This window comes from Ylistrum balloti, unplaced genomic scaffold, assembly GCF_031769215.1.
Source record: "Ylistrum balloti isolate Yb309-2 unplaced genomic scaffold, AGI_CSIRO_Ybal_v1 Utg370120, whole genome shotgun sequence".
NCBI classification, from domain to species: domain Eukaryota; kingdom Metazoa; phylum Mollusca; class Bivalvia; order Pectinida; family Pectinidae; genus Ylistrum; species Ylistrum balloti.
In genome coordinates this window covers 396972-414570 of record NW_026782137.1, presented here as the reverse complement: position 1 = coordinate 414570, position 17599 = coordinate 396972, and the positions used below count along the sequence as shown (strand labels likewise).

The 17599-nt window shown below is 35.1% G+C and overlaps 1 protein-coding gene across 1 annotated transcript; it reads left to right on the top strand.

Moving 5' to 3' along the window:
• The first annotated feature begins 1 nt into the window (after window position 1).
• LOC132550351 (threonylcarbamoyladenosine tRNA methylthiotransferase-like) lies at window positions 2–11723 on the top strand. Its single transcript, XM_060214402.1, has 15 exons — window positions 2–74; window positions 772–1006; window positions 2605–2706; window positions 2988–3151; window positions 4427–4493; window positions 5020–5140; window positions 6204–6307; window positions 6549–6715; window positions 6899–7044; window positions 7468–7528; window positions 8156–8275; window positions 8776–8838; window positions 9797–9880; window positions 10357–10530; window positions 11135–11723. The coding sequence occupies exons 2-15, from the start codon at window positions 829–831 to the stop codon at window positions 11243–11245; spliced, it is 1662 nt and encodes a 553-aa protein (XP_060070385.1). The 5' UTR covers window positions 2–74; window positions 772–828; the 3' UTR covers window positions 11246–11723.
• The last annotated feature ends 5876 nt before the right edge of the window (window positions 11724–17599 follow it).

Here is a 17599-nt window from a genome sequence, read left to right as displayed (position 1 = left end):
GTTTATGAAGTTATGACGCTTATTGTAAACATTATTATTGTCTGCCGATATTGATAAACAATACATGTGTAATGGTTAGTATGGATATCACAGTTTGCCAACAAATAGTATTGTCATTATATCATATAAATAACTAAATGTCTTCCCATGCGATTGCATCTGTTCTTACAAATGTACATATATACAGCATGTTCACAGGCAAGGGCATGCACCAATGTTTCTGAGAAAGGAGGTCTATGTAATACATAATTTTAATCTATTTTTACTAACTGTACTGTACTACAGGAGCCGTCTCCTCTACAATAAATACAACATGCCCCTGTGAATACACAGTACCTTGTTAGTATATGTACACTTTACTTTCCTTACACAGCACTACTCATGTACAACACGCATGCAAATAGGGATAACAACTAATAAAACACAACACATTTAAACACAATCACAAAATGTGTCTCGTTCACAAAAAAAAATTATAAAAAGTGTTACCTGAATGATTGTTAAACTTCGATAAAATAATGAAAGAAAAAAAATAAAAGACACTTATCAAACTCAAAAACACAACTACGATTGTATATACATATGTAAGGAAATATAGGACTACAAATGTAATGTATTATTAAAATTTTTCAATTTGTGCATGCAAAAAACAGTTCTACTGTGGTCAAAGCAAAAGGCAAGAAAACTTAACAAATGATGATAATCAAACACCCAATAAAACATGTACACCTTTTGTAAATTAACTAATCATCTTTTTATGTTTTATTGCAGTTATAGAAAGTGTACTGACAGATGCAAGTTAGAGGCTATTAAAGACACACAAACACAATGCCAGCAGGTTGCGATAAGGATGTTGATGTGGCAGACATAGAGGACATGATCTCTAAAGACACATCAGTAGATGATATCAGACATCAGCCTCGCAAACATGTCACAGCACGGGCAAAGAAGCTCATCTCAAGCCCGAAAAGCAGAGAACAAGTTCATGGCGATAGTCATATTCCAGGTTGCTTACTGTTTGTTTTTGATACTCATTTTGTCAGGTCCCAGGTCAGATTTAATCAATAAGCTCAGTAACTTTCTCATTGCTCTGATCAGTGTATAAATTATTGATGTACGTATTTGTAAGAAATTCAGTTCAAGATGCTCACTGTAAAGTTGTCAAGTTTTTAAAGAACAACGACGTGTACTGTGCTGACTTATTCCATTTATTCTATGTTGTACAGAATACAATTAAAACCCTACAAAGACATAATACAATCAATTACATAATGAAACGTCTACATTCATAACATGATGTAGATCCAGTAAATACATATTTAATACATTCACACTTAATACGTTATTCTAAATAGGAATATCAATAGGCCTCAGCTTTACGCTTATTAGTATATATAAGTAGATCGTGGTCTACAGGAAACTGCTTACAACTTACATTATTACATAATTACTCATAATATAACTGACATTATCAATTACACAAGCTCTCGTATTCTACATATAATATCTATTAAAATACCTACCCCAACTATGGGTCGGGGGTTTGCCAGACAGAAAAAAAAAGGTCTGTGCGTGGACTAATTGTAGATCTTACATCAATCTGTAAAATACATGTAAAGGTATATTTCACCTGTTATTTTAAATAACTTCAATCCATATATACGTACATGAGATCACAATTACATCACTTTATGAAAAGCACCGTTTCACACATTAATTAACTTTACTTCATCTGAACCCTCAATTATAAAATGAATCAATAATTTACAACACCCAATTACGAGAGCAGCTAGACTGAGACTTTATCGTACATACCAAATATCTGGAGAACCAATTACAAGACCCAAGATTCAAATCTTGTGGACACAGGTCTAGATCTACTATACGTCCGCTCTCCAGGTCTGCACACAAAGGACTAATAAAAAACCGCGCCAAACATAGACAAAGACAACCGGACTGACCACTGACCCAAAACGAAGTAATACCTATATTAGGAATAATACCCATATATGGACAACACAAAGTAAGACACATGACATCAAACACTTACAAGGACAGTACAGGTAGACGGAACAGTGGCCGCACGCAACACAGTATTACATAACAGTACAACGAACGCAGCGCAACAATTCAATTAATTAAAATATAGTTAAACAGTGTCACTAATTAAAACATCAATATTTGCACATTGTTACATCACCATCATATATTGGTAAACAGATCTCAAAACATTTGCAAATGTTTTATTTTATAAATGACACAGGCCTAGACGTCTTATTTTTAATTTCATTGAGTTTATTTATTTGAATTAACTACAGTCACAAATGTATAGTATGCCATGAAAACAGTGATACCACAGATACTCACCTTATCTCTTACTACACAGATGAGGCTAGAATCTGTATTGAAGATTTGTAAATACTCATTCTTTTGTAAACCATTGTAAATGATAAAATACAGGCAAAGATGCAGTTGTCAATGATTTGTTTGTAAGAGAGTGATTGTGATCATTTGGTATACAAATGTATTTTGATTGAGCATTGGTTGATGTCAGTATATCAATTACTTTTATCAAAATTCAGTTGATGTTATTACTTTAAAAAGGTACCCAGAAGATATATGTGAAGACCTGGGGATGTTCTCATAATAACTCAGACAGTGAATACATGGCAGGACAGCTGGCTGCCTATGGCTACCAAATAGTTGGTAAGGTATATGCATGGAATAAGTGATAATTTCGAATAATTTCATTCTTAAGAGATGTGCTACCATGAAAAAAATTATGAATTATTTATGATATTTTATCTCAAGTCAGTTTTATATGAATTTGGAGTTACTTTTACATTGCACTGAGTGTTTTTTAAAGATTAAGGTATTTTCTCAAGAGAAATAAATGAAAGCGAGATCAGTCATAACACTTTGTAACAATTTTGTATTTATGGGAACATTATCACAACTATGGATTTATCTTGTATTGTGTACACCAGATAACAAAGAGACAGCAGATCTCTGGCTGCTCAACAGCTGTACAGTGAAGAACCCAGCAGAGGACCACTTCAGGAATGAGATAACAAAAGCACGCGAGCTTGAAAAAAAGATGGTGGTTGCTGGATGTGTGCCCCAGGGTCAGCCTAGAGTAGACTTTTTAAAGGTAATAGTGATTTTCTCTGTACCATTCCTTATTAAAGACTGTTCCTGTAAAATATCTACTGTAAAATTGATTCATTACTTTACAAACAGGAACTAGTAAGCCTAAGGGACTGACACACATTCTCTGACTCACAGCTGGGGAGCAGGTTAAACTCTGACTCGCAGCTGGGGAGCGGGTTAATCTCTGTCTCGCAGCTGGGGAGTGGGTTAATCTCTGACTTGCAGCTGGGGAGAAGGCTTATCTCTGATTCACGGCTAGGAAGTGGGCTAATCTCTGACTCACAGCTAGAAAGTTGGCTAATCTCTGACTTATAGCTAGGAAGTGGGCAAATATCTGACTCACAGCTAGGAAGTGGGCTAATCTCTGAATCACATCTGGGAAATGGGCAAATCTGTGATTCAGATTGGGTAAGTGGGCTAATCTCTGAATCACAGCTAGGAAGTGGGCAAATATCTGACTCACAGCTAGGAAGTGGACAAATCTCTGAATCACAGCTGGAAAATGGGCTAATCTGTGATTCACATTGGGTAAGTGGGCTAATCTCTGAATCACAGCTGGGAAGTGGGCTAATTTCTGAACCACAGCTGAGAAGTAGACTTATCTCTGACTCACAGCTGAGGTGAAGGCTAATCTGTGACTCACAGCTAGGAAGTGGGCTAATCTCTGAACCACAGCTGGGAAATGGGGCTAATCTGTGATTCACATTGGGTAAGTTGGCTAATCTCTGAATCACAGCTAGGAAGTGCGCAAATATCTGACTCACAGCTAGGAAGTGGGCTAATCTCTTAATCACAGCTGGGAAATGGGCTAATCTGTGATTCACATTGGGTAAGTTGGCTAATCTCTGAATCACAGCTAGGAAGTGGGCTAATCTCTGAACCACAGCTGGGAAGTGGGCTAATTTCTGACTTATAGCTAGGAAGTGGGCAAATATCTACTCACAGCTAGGAAGTGGGCTAATCTCTGAATCACAGCTGGGAAATGGGCTAATCTGGGATTCACATTGGGTAAATGGGCTAATCTCTGAATCACAGCTGGGAAGTGGGCTAATTTCTGAATCACAGCTGAGAAGTAGACTTATCTCTGACTCACAGCTGAGGTGAAGGTTAATCTGTGACTCACAGCTTGGAAATGGGCTAATCTGTGACTCACAGCTTGGAAATGGGCTAATCTGTGACTCACAGCTTGGAAATGGGCTAATCTGTGACTCACATTGGGGAAGTGGACTAACCTCTGACACACAGTATGTGATTACCTTTTTCCTTTTTTTTTCAGGGTTTAAGCATAATAGGCGTTCAACAAATAGATAGAGTAACAGAGGTTGTAGAAGAAACTCTGAAAGGTAAAGATTCTTAAATTTCTAGATTTACTGATTTAGAGATTCTCATTCATCTTCAATACATTCTATCTTCCAATACAGTAGTATTTTGATAAAGGGAGAAAAGTTCTGCCTTCAGTGTAGAAAACTTCCATTTTTTGCTAATGTTACAATCCATTTGATCACTAATGTAAAAATAATGTGGTACTTATTCTAATCCTGTCAGCATAGAAATCCCTGCCATAAGTACCTGTAACCTGTAACAATAATACTGTGTGTGTCAGGGCCAAGGGCTTTTTCATCAGGAAACAATAGAAATTTCTCTGTCGTGTTTTAATGTGTGATAAATGATGGATTAGACTTAACTGCATGATGATAAGGAGGCCTTGATGTTTGGATTAGCTGGGTCTTTTGGGAGACTACATTCAGGAAGTGCTACCGATGTACATGGTGCTCATTCAGGCATAACTCTTGCTGGATTTATTTGTAAAAGAAGTAAGAACTGATAAATATTCACAAAATGAAGAGATTTTAAATGTGTGTTCCATAGGTAACTCAGTCAGATTGTTGGGACAGAAGAAGGAGTCTGGGAAGAAAACAGGGGGCGCTCCACTTAGTCTGCCTAAGATCAGGAAGAACCCACTTATCGAGATCATCGCTATTAATACAGGGTGAGCTTGTTTGTTTTCAATGGTATTATATACCTTTCTTTTGGACAGTTCACATGTGGACAATACCATCTTATGATTTGGTTTTATTACAGCCTCAGTTATATGCACTGTACTTATACATTGTCCACCATCTTGACTGATTTGCAAAGATGGTCAGTATTTTTAAATAAAATTATTTCTTGCACCCTGATTGGTTAAAGAAGAACTTAACCCATACAACTTTTATCTCCACTTCCGGAAATGAAGGAAAGCTTCTTACATGGGTAGCAACAAATGATGGAAGAAGCTTGCATTATTTCCAAATTCTAATTCGATGAAAGAAATAGAGCTGAAGTTATGAACAACTTGAGATTAGTAGGATCTTTCCCTGTCTTTCGGGTAGGACAGAGAAATCTCGACCAATGGACCTTCATGATTGTCTAATCAAGGCTTTGCTGGGTCAGGCTGTCAGAAATTTCCTCATAAAGAATTTTTTGTAGATATATTTCCAGACGGAAAATGAGAAATAACCATACATCAATTTCATTTCTGAGTATTTGAAACATAAAAGCATTGAAACCTCTTGTCTTTATTATTTGGTTTAACACCTACACATGGTGGGATTTCTAGTGTGATTATTGAGAAGTAAGTTGAGGTGATAGTTCCTTGTGTTATTAAGATCTTTCTTATTTCAAACATTTTAGCATCACTCTACATAATCAAGGTAAACGGTCAGTTCCAACAAAATTAACTAAATATTGTTGAACCTGTTCAAATTATTAAAAATTATGCTCATGACAATAAATTAAGATTTTGAACTATCAAGGTCAACATTGTGCAGTCTTTTGATATGTTTGAACAATTCGAAATTTAAATGAAATCTACAAGAAAGGATTCAAACTATCACTAGACAGAATATTATTGTTTTTATTGAAAAAATCATGTATTAGAACTGCCCCCTGTTCGAACTGACCAGAGGTTTACCATATGTTCTAGAATTTGTGATACATATTGTTTTTAGCAATTAAGTTGAAAAGGACTCAAGAAAATAGTTTATAGATTTATCACTGCATTTTTATCACAGCTGCTTAAACCAGTGTACCTACTGTAAGACAAAGCATGCCAGAGGAGAACTGGGCAGTTACAAACCAGAAGAGATTGTAGCTAGGGCTAAACAGTCATTTGAAGGTAAACACTACAATATTGTTTCTTATTTCATAACTGTAGATAACATTTGTGTCAGAGTACGAGTGAATGATATTCTTCTACATATCCATCTATTTTTAGATATATAAAATGTTGCATAACAATACCAAAATGTCTGGTGCATTTCAGTTGATCATGATTTGCTGTATCATATAGGAAATTGGAGTCTAGATGATTAGTCTTTTTGCTTATGATATTTTTATGAAATTTATGAATTTAACAGAGGGTGTGGTTGAAATATGGCTGACCTCTGAAGACCTTGGAGCATATGGTCACGACATTGGTGTAACCTTACCACAATTACTGTGGCAACTAGTGGAGGTCATACCTGAAGGTGCCAGAATGAGGCTTGGAATGACCAACCCACCATATATACTAGAGCATCTTGAGGTATGTTAGAAATACTTTAAAATGTAGAAATGTAACCAGAAAAGAAAAAAAAAGATTATCTGTTCAGAAATGAGAAAAACATAAATTTTGATATGTTAATAATCTGTGTTTAGCATTCATAACATAGGATAAGCAATACTCTCCATATACCTATGTTTGTGACATGTATTGTTGAACTTTTAGGAGATTGCCAAAGTGTTGAGTCACCCACGTGTTTATGCCTTTCTCCATGTACCAGTCCAATCTGCCTCTGACAGTGTCCTGATGGACATGCGGCGCGAGTATTGCCAAGCTGACTTTCGACAAGTGGCAGATTTTCTCAAAGCCAAGTATGTAAATTTGTTTCTTCTTCAGGAGTCTGTGCTTGAAAGATTCTATTGTTAGAATAAAAACATTGTCCTTTAGAGATTGTACTACAATTGTTAGAATAAAAACATGAAGACACAAATCTGAAATCTAGATCTGGAGAGACATGGTAATATAAATTTAGATACCTTGAATTTCAGAGGAGAAAACATCTATGAATGAATAAGTTCTTTAATTCATTGTGTATTGCTAGTAGTTTGGGATGCCTTTTATATCAATGTTGATTATTGGTTCCAAATTTGATTTTGATTTCACATATGCATACACAAAACAAACCAGGTACAGAATAGTAAAAGCAGTGGTTATACCTTACAGATAGTTTCTGTGTAGAAGAAGTTTACCTGGACTTGCCTTCAATATTTACCAAATTCTACTTAATGTTTCAGTGTGCCAGGTGTTACTATAGCAACAGATCTGATCTGTGGATTTCCTACAGAGACAGAAGAAGTGAGTATATTTTATGTCCTCAGCCATTTTATTGGTGGAACTGCATATAGTGTTACTCCTGTCCATCTATCCGATGGCATCACATCCTGTTCCAATTGGAATCAATGTCATACCTAAAAGACTGGTTCATATTTACCCCTTAGTATTATAATCTTATGTTATCAGATGATCAGATCAGATTCTGGGGGCATCTATATCTTTTCTGGTTGTTTCATACATGTTCATCAATCATCAATTTCCATTTAGTACTTTCCATGAAAGTACTTTGACCAATCTATTGGTAAAAGTGACACACGGTGATTGTGAGATGTTCATGATCAATGGATAATCAAGTATTGGTTGAATATGTTCCAAAATGAAGAAAAGGTTAACAAAATATTTTATCTAATGACAAGGAAAAATTGAAAGAAAATCAATATTAGATAGTTTATGTCTATAAAGCATTCATAATGTTGTAACCCCGATTCATAAGTTTACATTGCTGAAGGCATGAACATCGCTACCTTGATCTTGTTAGATAATTACCTATGTATAAGCTATATGTTGATGTATTTTGACAGTATTTAGGTAAATGATAATAAATTAGTGCAGGTTTTGGATGAGAAGTTTGTGTTTGTATCATTGTAGGATTTTAAAGAAACTATGCAGCTGGTGGAAGATTACAGGTTTCCCAGTTTGTTTATCAACCAATTTTTTCCACGACCAGGAACCCCAGCAGCTAAAATGCCAAGAATTCCTCCTCCTCAGGTACTGCATTCTATACTTTATTATAGTTAACTTTTAACTATTTACTTTTTTAGTGTGTTTGGCTGCAATTAACAGTTGAAATGATCCATTTTATATTTAGAAAAAGGTCCTCTCTGATAATATGAATTTACCCGTGAATACATTTATGTTTTTCACTTTTTTTCTGATATATGTAAGCAGTGGGTTGTGCTTTGAAATGTAGATTATGGTAGATAGGGTATTTATATACTGTTACCACATCATGATATACAGTGTTTATAAAAATTTTAAAATGTAGTCAGAGAACGGAATTAATACAGGACAATGAGGTAGTACTGGTCTGTGGTTCTATTGAACAACAGTATCTATAGTTGGGCTTGTTACAAGGCATGAGCTTTTAGGGTTTAAATTACAGGCTACGTCTGACAAAATGATATGTATAACTTATTTTATATATAAAACAAGAGTGTTGTGTAGTCTCATTTCACAGATAGTTATGATATAGTTTGTTTGGTTTCCAGGTAAAGAAGAGGACAAAGGCAGTATCAGAGTTGTTTCACTCATATAGAACATATGATCATAAGGTAATTCATTTTCCAAATTCAGATGAACTAAAACAAAAGTCATACCTAACAGTCTGTATTAAAATGGTGATATAAAATGTCATACTGCAGTCAATGTTATAGGTTTTGGGAAAAAATACCTCCATGCCACAATGGTTACTAAATATTTTTTACCTGCTTTGACACCATCAACTTCCAGTGCATCGTCACTTTTTGGTAAATTAGCACAATCATAAGAGAGTTCATCACATTGATCGCTTAATAAGCAATATGTATGTACAGAATCTGTAATCAGCACAATACTGACGGCAGGAATACAGATAAAAGTGCTAAAATAAGACTACACGTAAATATGTTTACAGTAATAGAAATCTTATCAGATAGAAAAGAGGTAGTTTCCTTGATACAGAATACTTTATTGAAATAATCATTCTGTCTTTTAACATAATTAAGCTCCTTGCCCTAGTGTGAAAAGATTGACTGAAAGTTGGAAGGAGGCTTAGTATGTGATATCAAGTCCTTGTTGGCAAATTTGTTAACATTGAAAATACTACTAAATGACATAAGACAAATAGAAATCAAGTATATAAGTCTTTAGATTACTGTTCAAATTCAGTTTGTATGACCACTTTGTTGTATTGCCCTTGAAAAAAATGACTATGGTAATGTATTTAGTTTTCAGTATATTAAGGTAAAGAACTTTGAGATTGATAGTTTAAAAATACATTTTTTATGTAATTATTTAGTCAAAGGCCTTTTGAGGTAGAGCTATATTTGAAGAACGACTGGTATAAACATGGATATGTGTTATGGTTTACCTTCATGAATTGTTTAATTTGTAAGACAGACCAGTGAGTCAGCCATTTGTCTAATAATAAACCCCCTTCATTTTCTATCTTATTGTGTACATAATATAAGATGTGAATCTGAAAAGTTACTTCCCTTTGAATTGAATGTTACTTTTTCATGCCATTCACAGATGGGAGAAATCCAGGACGTGTTAGTGACAGAAATCTCACATGACAAACAGTATTATGTTGGTCACAATAGATTTTATGATCAGGTAAGATCAAGATTCTGTTGTATGTTTGAGGAGGCCCCAGTAGATCTGTCAGTAGATTTACAGACTTTACAACCTCATTTAAGATTCAAGGTGTGTAAATTAATGTTCCCTAACAGACCAGTAAGTGTATCTCAGTAGGGCAGACCAGTCCTTGCTGATGTGATTGTATTAGGTAAGGCACTTGCTCTGGCTGTGAAGCGATAGGCATCCTGTATGTTGTTCAATGAGAAAGTCACCAACTACTATTAGGAAACCCCACCTCAAATAAACCTGGAAATCTTTATCAATGAACCAGTCAAACATATAAACAAACAATTGAGTTCTTTCTTACATTTTTGTATTTTGAAATGTTTGCTGTAACAAAGTTTTACATGATTGCAACCGGAATAACAAAATAAGAGCATCTAGATGCTATGTTTAATGCTCTGGTGAAAACAGTCAGATTTCATTTTCTTGATTTTTCTTTATTTGTTTAGGTATTAGTTCCACAGGATGAGGACTTTATGGGAAAATTAGTTCGTGTGGAAATTGTGGAGACAGGGAAACACTTTATGAAAGGAAAAGTGGCATCTAAAAAGGAGATAACTCAACCGTCTGTTCCACCTCCATTAAAGAAGGGACAGATTTCTGGTGTCAGTAGTACACTACAGGTAAGGATTTTTGTGGAGAACTCAGTCCTCTGTTCCATCTCCATTAAAGAAGGGACAGATTACCGGTGTCAGTAGTACACTACAGGTAAGGGTTTTTGTGGGGAACTCCGTCCTCTGTTCCACCACCATTAAAGAAGGGACAGATGTCCGGTGTCAGTAGTACACTATGGGTAAGGATTTTTGTGGGGAACTCAGCCCTCTGTTCCTCCTTCTTTAGAGAAGGGACAGATTTCTGGTGTCAGTAGTACACTACAGGTAAGGATTTTTGTGGGGAACTCAGTCCTCTGTTCCACCGCCATTAAAGAAGGGACAGATTTCCTGTGTCAGTAGTACACCACAGGTAAGGATTTATGTGGGTTGTTGGAAAGTAGTATATATTGTTTCCTATGTCTGTCTGTCTGTCCATCCTGTCTAGTGCCTCACTATAGATTTTTGTTTACCCCCTAGTATCATGACATCAAGTTTTACACTTGTTCAAATTATCATTCTTATATGCATTTCCTGGTTATATCTATTTTGAATCTTTGGTTTGTGAATAAAAACAAATAAATTAGTATCAGGACACTCTAGAAAATATCATATCATGTGTCTTTTTGTCTTACAGGTGAATGAAGGATCAGACTGGGTGAAACAGACATTGAAATTTCTTTCTTTGGCGTGTTTAGTGTTTGCCATTGTGTGGAGGCTACAGAGTATAGTTCTCAGTGCTACATGATGTAGATATTTTATTTAGAAACAAACCAATTCCTTTGTGTGTCAGAACTAATTAATGCTGTCACTTGTGTTTATCAATAGCGAATGACATGTATGATAAAGTTGGTTGAAAACGACTTCTTGAATTACATTTTAACATCTTTTTAGGCAGCTTAGACGATATCAATTGTCATTTCTTTATGAGCCTGGCCAGAAGAGCCAACTGAGTTTTTGCCATAGTACAGGATTGTTGATTGCCTGATTCTCTGACCCATTTACTTAAGAACCATTTAATGCAGGCTTATGATATTAGTAGGGTTCTAGTATGAAGTCTAACAAGGTTGAGAGCTTTCATTTAACCCAAATACTTGAGAGTTAGGATGAGGAAGTGTTTTAAAAATCAGACTTTTAGGGATAGTTTTGCAATCTATCTTTTCAAAATTTGAAAGCTGAAATCAATTACATTAGTAACATTTAGCCTCGAATGTAAGTCATTGATCAAGACATTACAGTACAATGTATTTGTGAAAAACATTGAATATCAGATGAGGAATACAGGCCTATCAGTTCTCTTGCTTTTCTCAGCTGAATTGTTTACTATGAGGAATGTCAATATATATTCATCCACAACTGAAATACATATTTACTGACCAAAGCAAAATGAAAGCTGATGTGATAGCCTGGAGTTGAAGGAAACAACATTGCTGTAACTTGATGGATTGTTTCTGGTGAAACAATTCTACAATAATTGTCTTTTTAACCAAGTAAAAGTCAACTTGAACCTCAAGTACTGGTGTTTTTTTGTATTGTTAGCCTGCCATCATCATAGACTGTTCAAATCAACCATCTTTTGTGATGTTTCATGCAACCAACTTTAGAACTTTCTTAAATTTCCGATGCAAGGTCCCCTTTGTGCCTAGTTATGCCAACTTAAATATGAAAACACTTTACTGCAGATCAATATTTTAGGTCAAATTCAATGTCTATTTGTTTCTATTTTCATTGCAATTAAGGCAAGACATACATGCACACTATGTATACAAATTTTAGTACGATACCTTAACTCTTCAAAATAAATAAGTTGAAAAACATTGGTATGAAAATTGTGTACTTCCTGTATTTGACCTCTGACCTTCAGATGGAGGTCACAGTGACCTAATGATATCGGTGCACTGCACAGCTCTAGGTTCCACAGTTATAGTTTCAATTTCATCACCATCTTTGGCAGTTCAAAAATTATGGCCCTGTCAAGAATGTACAGGATAAAGTTAACAACACACCACCTGTAACTTTATGGCCAGAACAAGTGAACCCCCACCCTCCCCCATATGTCTTGTTCATAACACAATTAGGTTCTTTAATGGTTCAAAAAGTAAGTCACCGATAAATATTTATTGAAAAAAAAAACATTTTTAATGATATTCAATATACATCTAATAAAAGCTATCTGCTACAGTGTTGAATACTCTATATAGTACAGTCAACACATAGTAATTTTGGCAAAGATATGAGAGTTGATTGTACCGACGCTATTCACTTAGTTATATTACATTTTCTGATATTCCAAAATTTTGCGGATCTTGGATGAAAATTAGTGTCTATTCTTTATTATACACTGATGAAGATAGATTTTCTTCCGTTTCTGGATCAATTTGACACAGCAACCTTGTAAATTCCAAGGATTAATTCTCCTGTTAACTCCTGTGCGATTGCGTTGACAGTTTTTAACGTTTCAGTTGCTCCCCATATAAAAGGTTTTTCAGTTCAGGAACCAACATAATTTACCTACTTCAATTTTCTCAGTATCCTTTGTTGTATATGAGAATGAATGTTTCTTTGTCCAAGTTCTGAACTAATCTCCTTATGATTGCTATCATAGAATTTGCTCTTAATTAAAAATAAATATGTCTTTCAAAGTCATGATTGCTGTCAATTGTTACTCCTTCCATTTTTCTACCTCTGATTTTATCGGGATTATATCACCGAGATAGTGTATATGGTATTTTACAATGTTAACTACGCTGTTTATTCTATCATTTATAAAGCCATCTATCCGATTGTATTCCGTAACCTTTAGTTTTCTAACCAGTTTCTTATGTGGGACGTTATCATATACCTTTTGAATATCTGTGTAAATACAACCGGATATCTTTGTCCATGGAGGTGGTCCTTTTATCAAGCACCGATATATAAAGTAGTTAAAGAGTTGTAGATCAGCCCGATGTAAACTGGTGTTGCTTACTGCTTTCAGGATAATTAACTTTCATGTGTTTAATTCTGTGATTTTTTTTACTAGTGGTTCTGCGGTCTTGAATACGACCGAAATAAGACTGACTGGCCTGTAATTTCTTGTGTGTGGCTTGTTTCCTGTCTAGTATATTACACATCCACGAGACTCCTTCTAGTGATTGGACACTTTCTTATGACTAATTATATAATTAATTCAAAAGCTCTGCTCTTGTAGTCCAGATCCTGAAGAAGTCTTGGACACAACGCTTTCCCCTTTCTGTAATAGTTAAATTCACCTTTTCATCACCATTCTCATATCTCTTAACGGAATTTTGTGATCATCACTTAGGGGCTGTTACAAAACCAGTATTGAAAAAACGAAAGAATTCGGTTTTCTTATAGTCTTTATCCGTGTTCATCGACTCGTTATTGTCATATGTGAAGATCACCAAAAGCCAATTCTTGGTCATTCAGTCCTTTCCTTAATGTCCCTATCAATTTTCAGCTCAATGGCACCAGTGGATCTGGAAATGAAGTTTGATATGTGCTTTGTCAAGACGACGACCATGTTGGATACCTGACTGACCGCAAAAATAACAATACTTGATCAGGACCATCTCCGGTTAATCTCAGGAAAGTTTGGGCTGATTCCCAACAGTGAAATTTGAAAAATAATTTTAAAACTTTGTTGTTGTTCAGGAAGTCTTTGATAGATCTTTGTCAAATTTCGTTTGTATGATCCCATTGGTCCATGGTTGTGCTATACTGAATTTGGAACTGATCAAAAAAGTAATATGACCAACAGGCAGTCATTTTGGTTTTTGACAATAAAATATTCTTATAGTTTCTTTAGAAGTACCGGAAGGATCTTTCTCAAATCTCATATGAAAGTTCTTTATTAACCCTAGTGGTGCCAGTTTGATATTGGGACTGATCAGGAAAACAAAATGGCCGACATGCGGCCATATTGGATTATGGCAATAAAAGTTTGTTATCGCTATTTCCTGGAAGATATTAAATGGACCTTTCTCAAAGTTCCCAACGGTATTTAGATCCACCTGTTTATTTAATAGTACTTTATTCATATTATACAATTGTAAATAGTCCATATTATTAATTTTCCAGTCAGACTAATTTTCCAGTCAGACTAATTTTCCTGCGTACCATTAACACTCCCAATAACTCCGATGCCATGATTAACACTGTCAGTGTGTGCAACAATAAAATGTGGTATGGCAAGTAAACCAACTTCATTGTCTGTGATAATATATGTTGACAAACTTAACGCATAATTAATTATCAGCACCATTTAAACATTTTAAATTTTATTTAAGAGAAGAGGTATTCTCAGTACGCCTGAACACCAACCCCATTTAATCAATCTTATTAAAAAAAAAACACTAAGAAAAATAAATAAGAAAAATGATTGATAATGATTACTGTTACTCGTTACAATACTATTTGTGTAACAATAGTAGATACATCCAGAACCTGTACATAAAGACAACTGTACCCCGAGATACAGATATAAATACATGCTTATATTTTTAGTTGAATAACAATATCAGATCAATTTCTTACCGCGGGGATTAGTCAGCTAAATCAATGTACTTTCATTTACAACTTAAATTATCGTCACAACTCATATGATCGTGTGATATTTAAAATCCCCCAAAGGACTCTGTGAATTCGTTTATAGATCCCTAAATACGAGAACTCCCATAGGAATATGTAATTTGATGAAATCTCTTCAGAGAAAAAAATCATTTTGACGTTATATCGCCTACTCTCTCTCTGACTTTCTGGTCTGTTTTTTGTGCACATTGATTTCAGGTATTGCTTACGCTTCGCCAGAGGAATGAAGTTCCACGGATATGGCTGTATTGTGATAGGTATATAACAGACCCGTGTCTCATGTTTTTCTATGGTAAATACGATACCTACGAACTTCTAAAAGGTACATGTTTACTCAGTTTGTCTATCGATCTGTTCATTGATATCGTTAATGCCAGTGTTATAGACTATAAATATCGATTTCTTTGGCTTCAGTGTTGTTGTTGTTTTTTTTTTTTTTTTTGTTTTGTTTTTTTTTACACGTAAACGAAGCAGACGACGGGGATACATGCACATTTATGAATGATAAATATATAAATAATTTGCACTTGTAAAATGAAAAAAAAAATTGTTCCTTTCACAAATTCAAAATTTTGTGATCATAAGAGACCCGCCTATAAAGACCGTTGTAAATTTTAAGTCTCGTTGATTATCTTGGTAATGCGATGACTGTAGTTTCAACGGTTGGTTGACTGGTTTAACGACACACACAGAAATATAATGTAAAATGTCGAAAACCTGATGTAGACAGATCAAATATGTTAAAAAAGAAAATATAAATAAATATATATATAAATAAACAAATAAATAAATAAGCTATTAAATTCGGTACGCGGAGACATTTACCGGAAGTTGTAGGCAGTGACGTTACTTCTGTTTCGCAGGCAACCTATAATTCTACTCCCGGTTTAATACTGAGCTCGAATCAATCGCCAGTAGTTCGCGGGGATTACTGACATCGATTTGATATTTTATGGCAATGATTTATTGTCGGCACACTAGAAATGTGACGATGTTTGATTGATTTCTCTATGGCTGATATTTACCATGTTACTTTTTCAATGTATTTAGAAGCTAATGTGAAATAGGCTCTGAATGCAATCGCAATTTCACCAAGAAGCTACACGTTGTAGACATAGCCCGACGGGTGCTGACTATCTACCCGTGATTATATTGTTGGCTTGATCGCAGTTGATAGTCAGAATTCCTATCTGTATAATAACGCCGAATTCTAGTGACCCCTGCCAGAGTCGGCTTTGAAATTAGTAATTTGCACCCATCAGTCCCTAGAGACCAGCAGGGACAGTATGTTTATACCATCAAACCACCATTCTGCATCAATAATTTAACCAAGTTTTAATTACTTTTTTCAATGGTAATTAAACAAGTTATGCTCACATTTGTAATTTTCTCACATAAACTATTGTAAATTTTACCTGCTTTCAAGGGAATCGCAAGACTTTGAGTCTTGGAAGCTACAACGTTAGTACAACACCTTCCATCCACAAACAGTATTTGATTCTATCATATCTTGGTCTTGAGGGGAAAGAGATTTTCAAAATTTGAAATTTCAGCCTGCGAGACCCCTTTTGGGACAGCCATTAGCCCTGTGGGTGAGTCAGGGTCAATATGTGCAGACCGACTGACATCACAAGCTAATGATTCTAATAAAATTAGTATTGTTCTGAAGGGAAATTAAAATAGAAGGAGATATTTTTAAATTTGAATCAATTTTACCACATGACCTCTTCAATCAGGTCCTGGAGGAAGATTGGGAGCATGTAATTCACAACTTTGTTTTGTTTTTGGCCATGGAAGGTGTCAGTGGAATTTCTTAAAGATTGATTCAGGTGCTTTTGAGAAGAATGCGGAAATGTCAATTGTTTACTAATACAAGACGACGAACAAAAGGAGATTGCAATAGATCTCTGGAGACTTCGTCTCATGTGACTTAAAAAGCAATAAAACAAACCATGATAGATGTACATCGATACTGTAAACATTCAGATGGCAAGCGCTACAGCAGACTTGTAACAATTTATCTGTTATCTGCTTTAAATTACATATCAAGTCAGTTCAGGTGGTTGTGATATGGTCCCGACCAAGTGTTATCATATCCAATATGGCCGCCATCTCGAAAAAAACGACTTTTCTAGTAAAATGTGTTGTATCGTTACCGATGCCTACATATCTTCTGTTATTTCAATGCGTTGAAATTTGATGAGAACGTTGAGAAACTGAGATAAACAGTGTTGTTTTTGTTATTGTGACCCGTAAAAATATTCATAATTGTTTAAATCATTTTAGAACTTACAGACACAATAACATCTTGCTCGCAATTTCACTCAATTTACACCAGGAGATGTAGGTAATGAACACACTTTTACTAGTTAACACACGGCTGTGTAAGTATCGGCAACGAAACAACATATTTCAACTGATTAACACACGGCTGTGTAGGTACCGGTAACGATACAACACGTTTTCACTGATTAACACACGGATGTGTAAGTATCGGCAACGAAACAACATA

Coding starts and splice junctions, on each gene's coding strand:
- LOC132550351 (XM_060214402.1), top strand. CDS start 829: ATGCCAGCAGGTTGCGATAAGGATGTTGATGTGGCAGACATAGAGGAC. Junction 2,707..2,987: donor CTATGGCTACCAAATAGTTG/GTAAGGTATATG, acceptor TGTGTACACCAG/ATAACAAAGAGACAGCAGAT. Junction 7,045..7,467: donor GCAGATTTTCTCAAAGCCAA/GTATGTAAATTT, acceptor TTAATGTTTCAG/TGTGCCAGGTGTTACTATAG.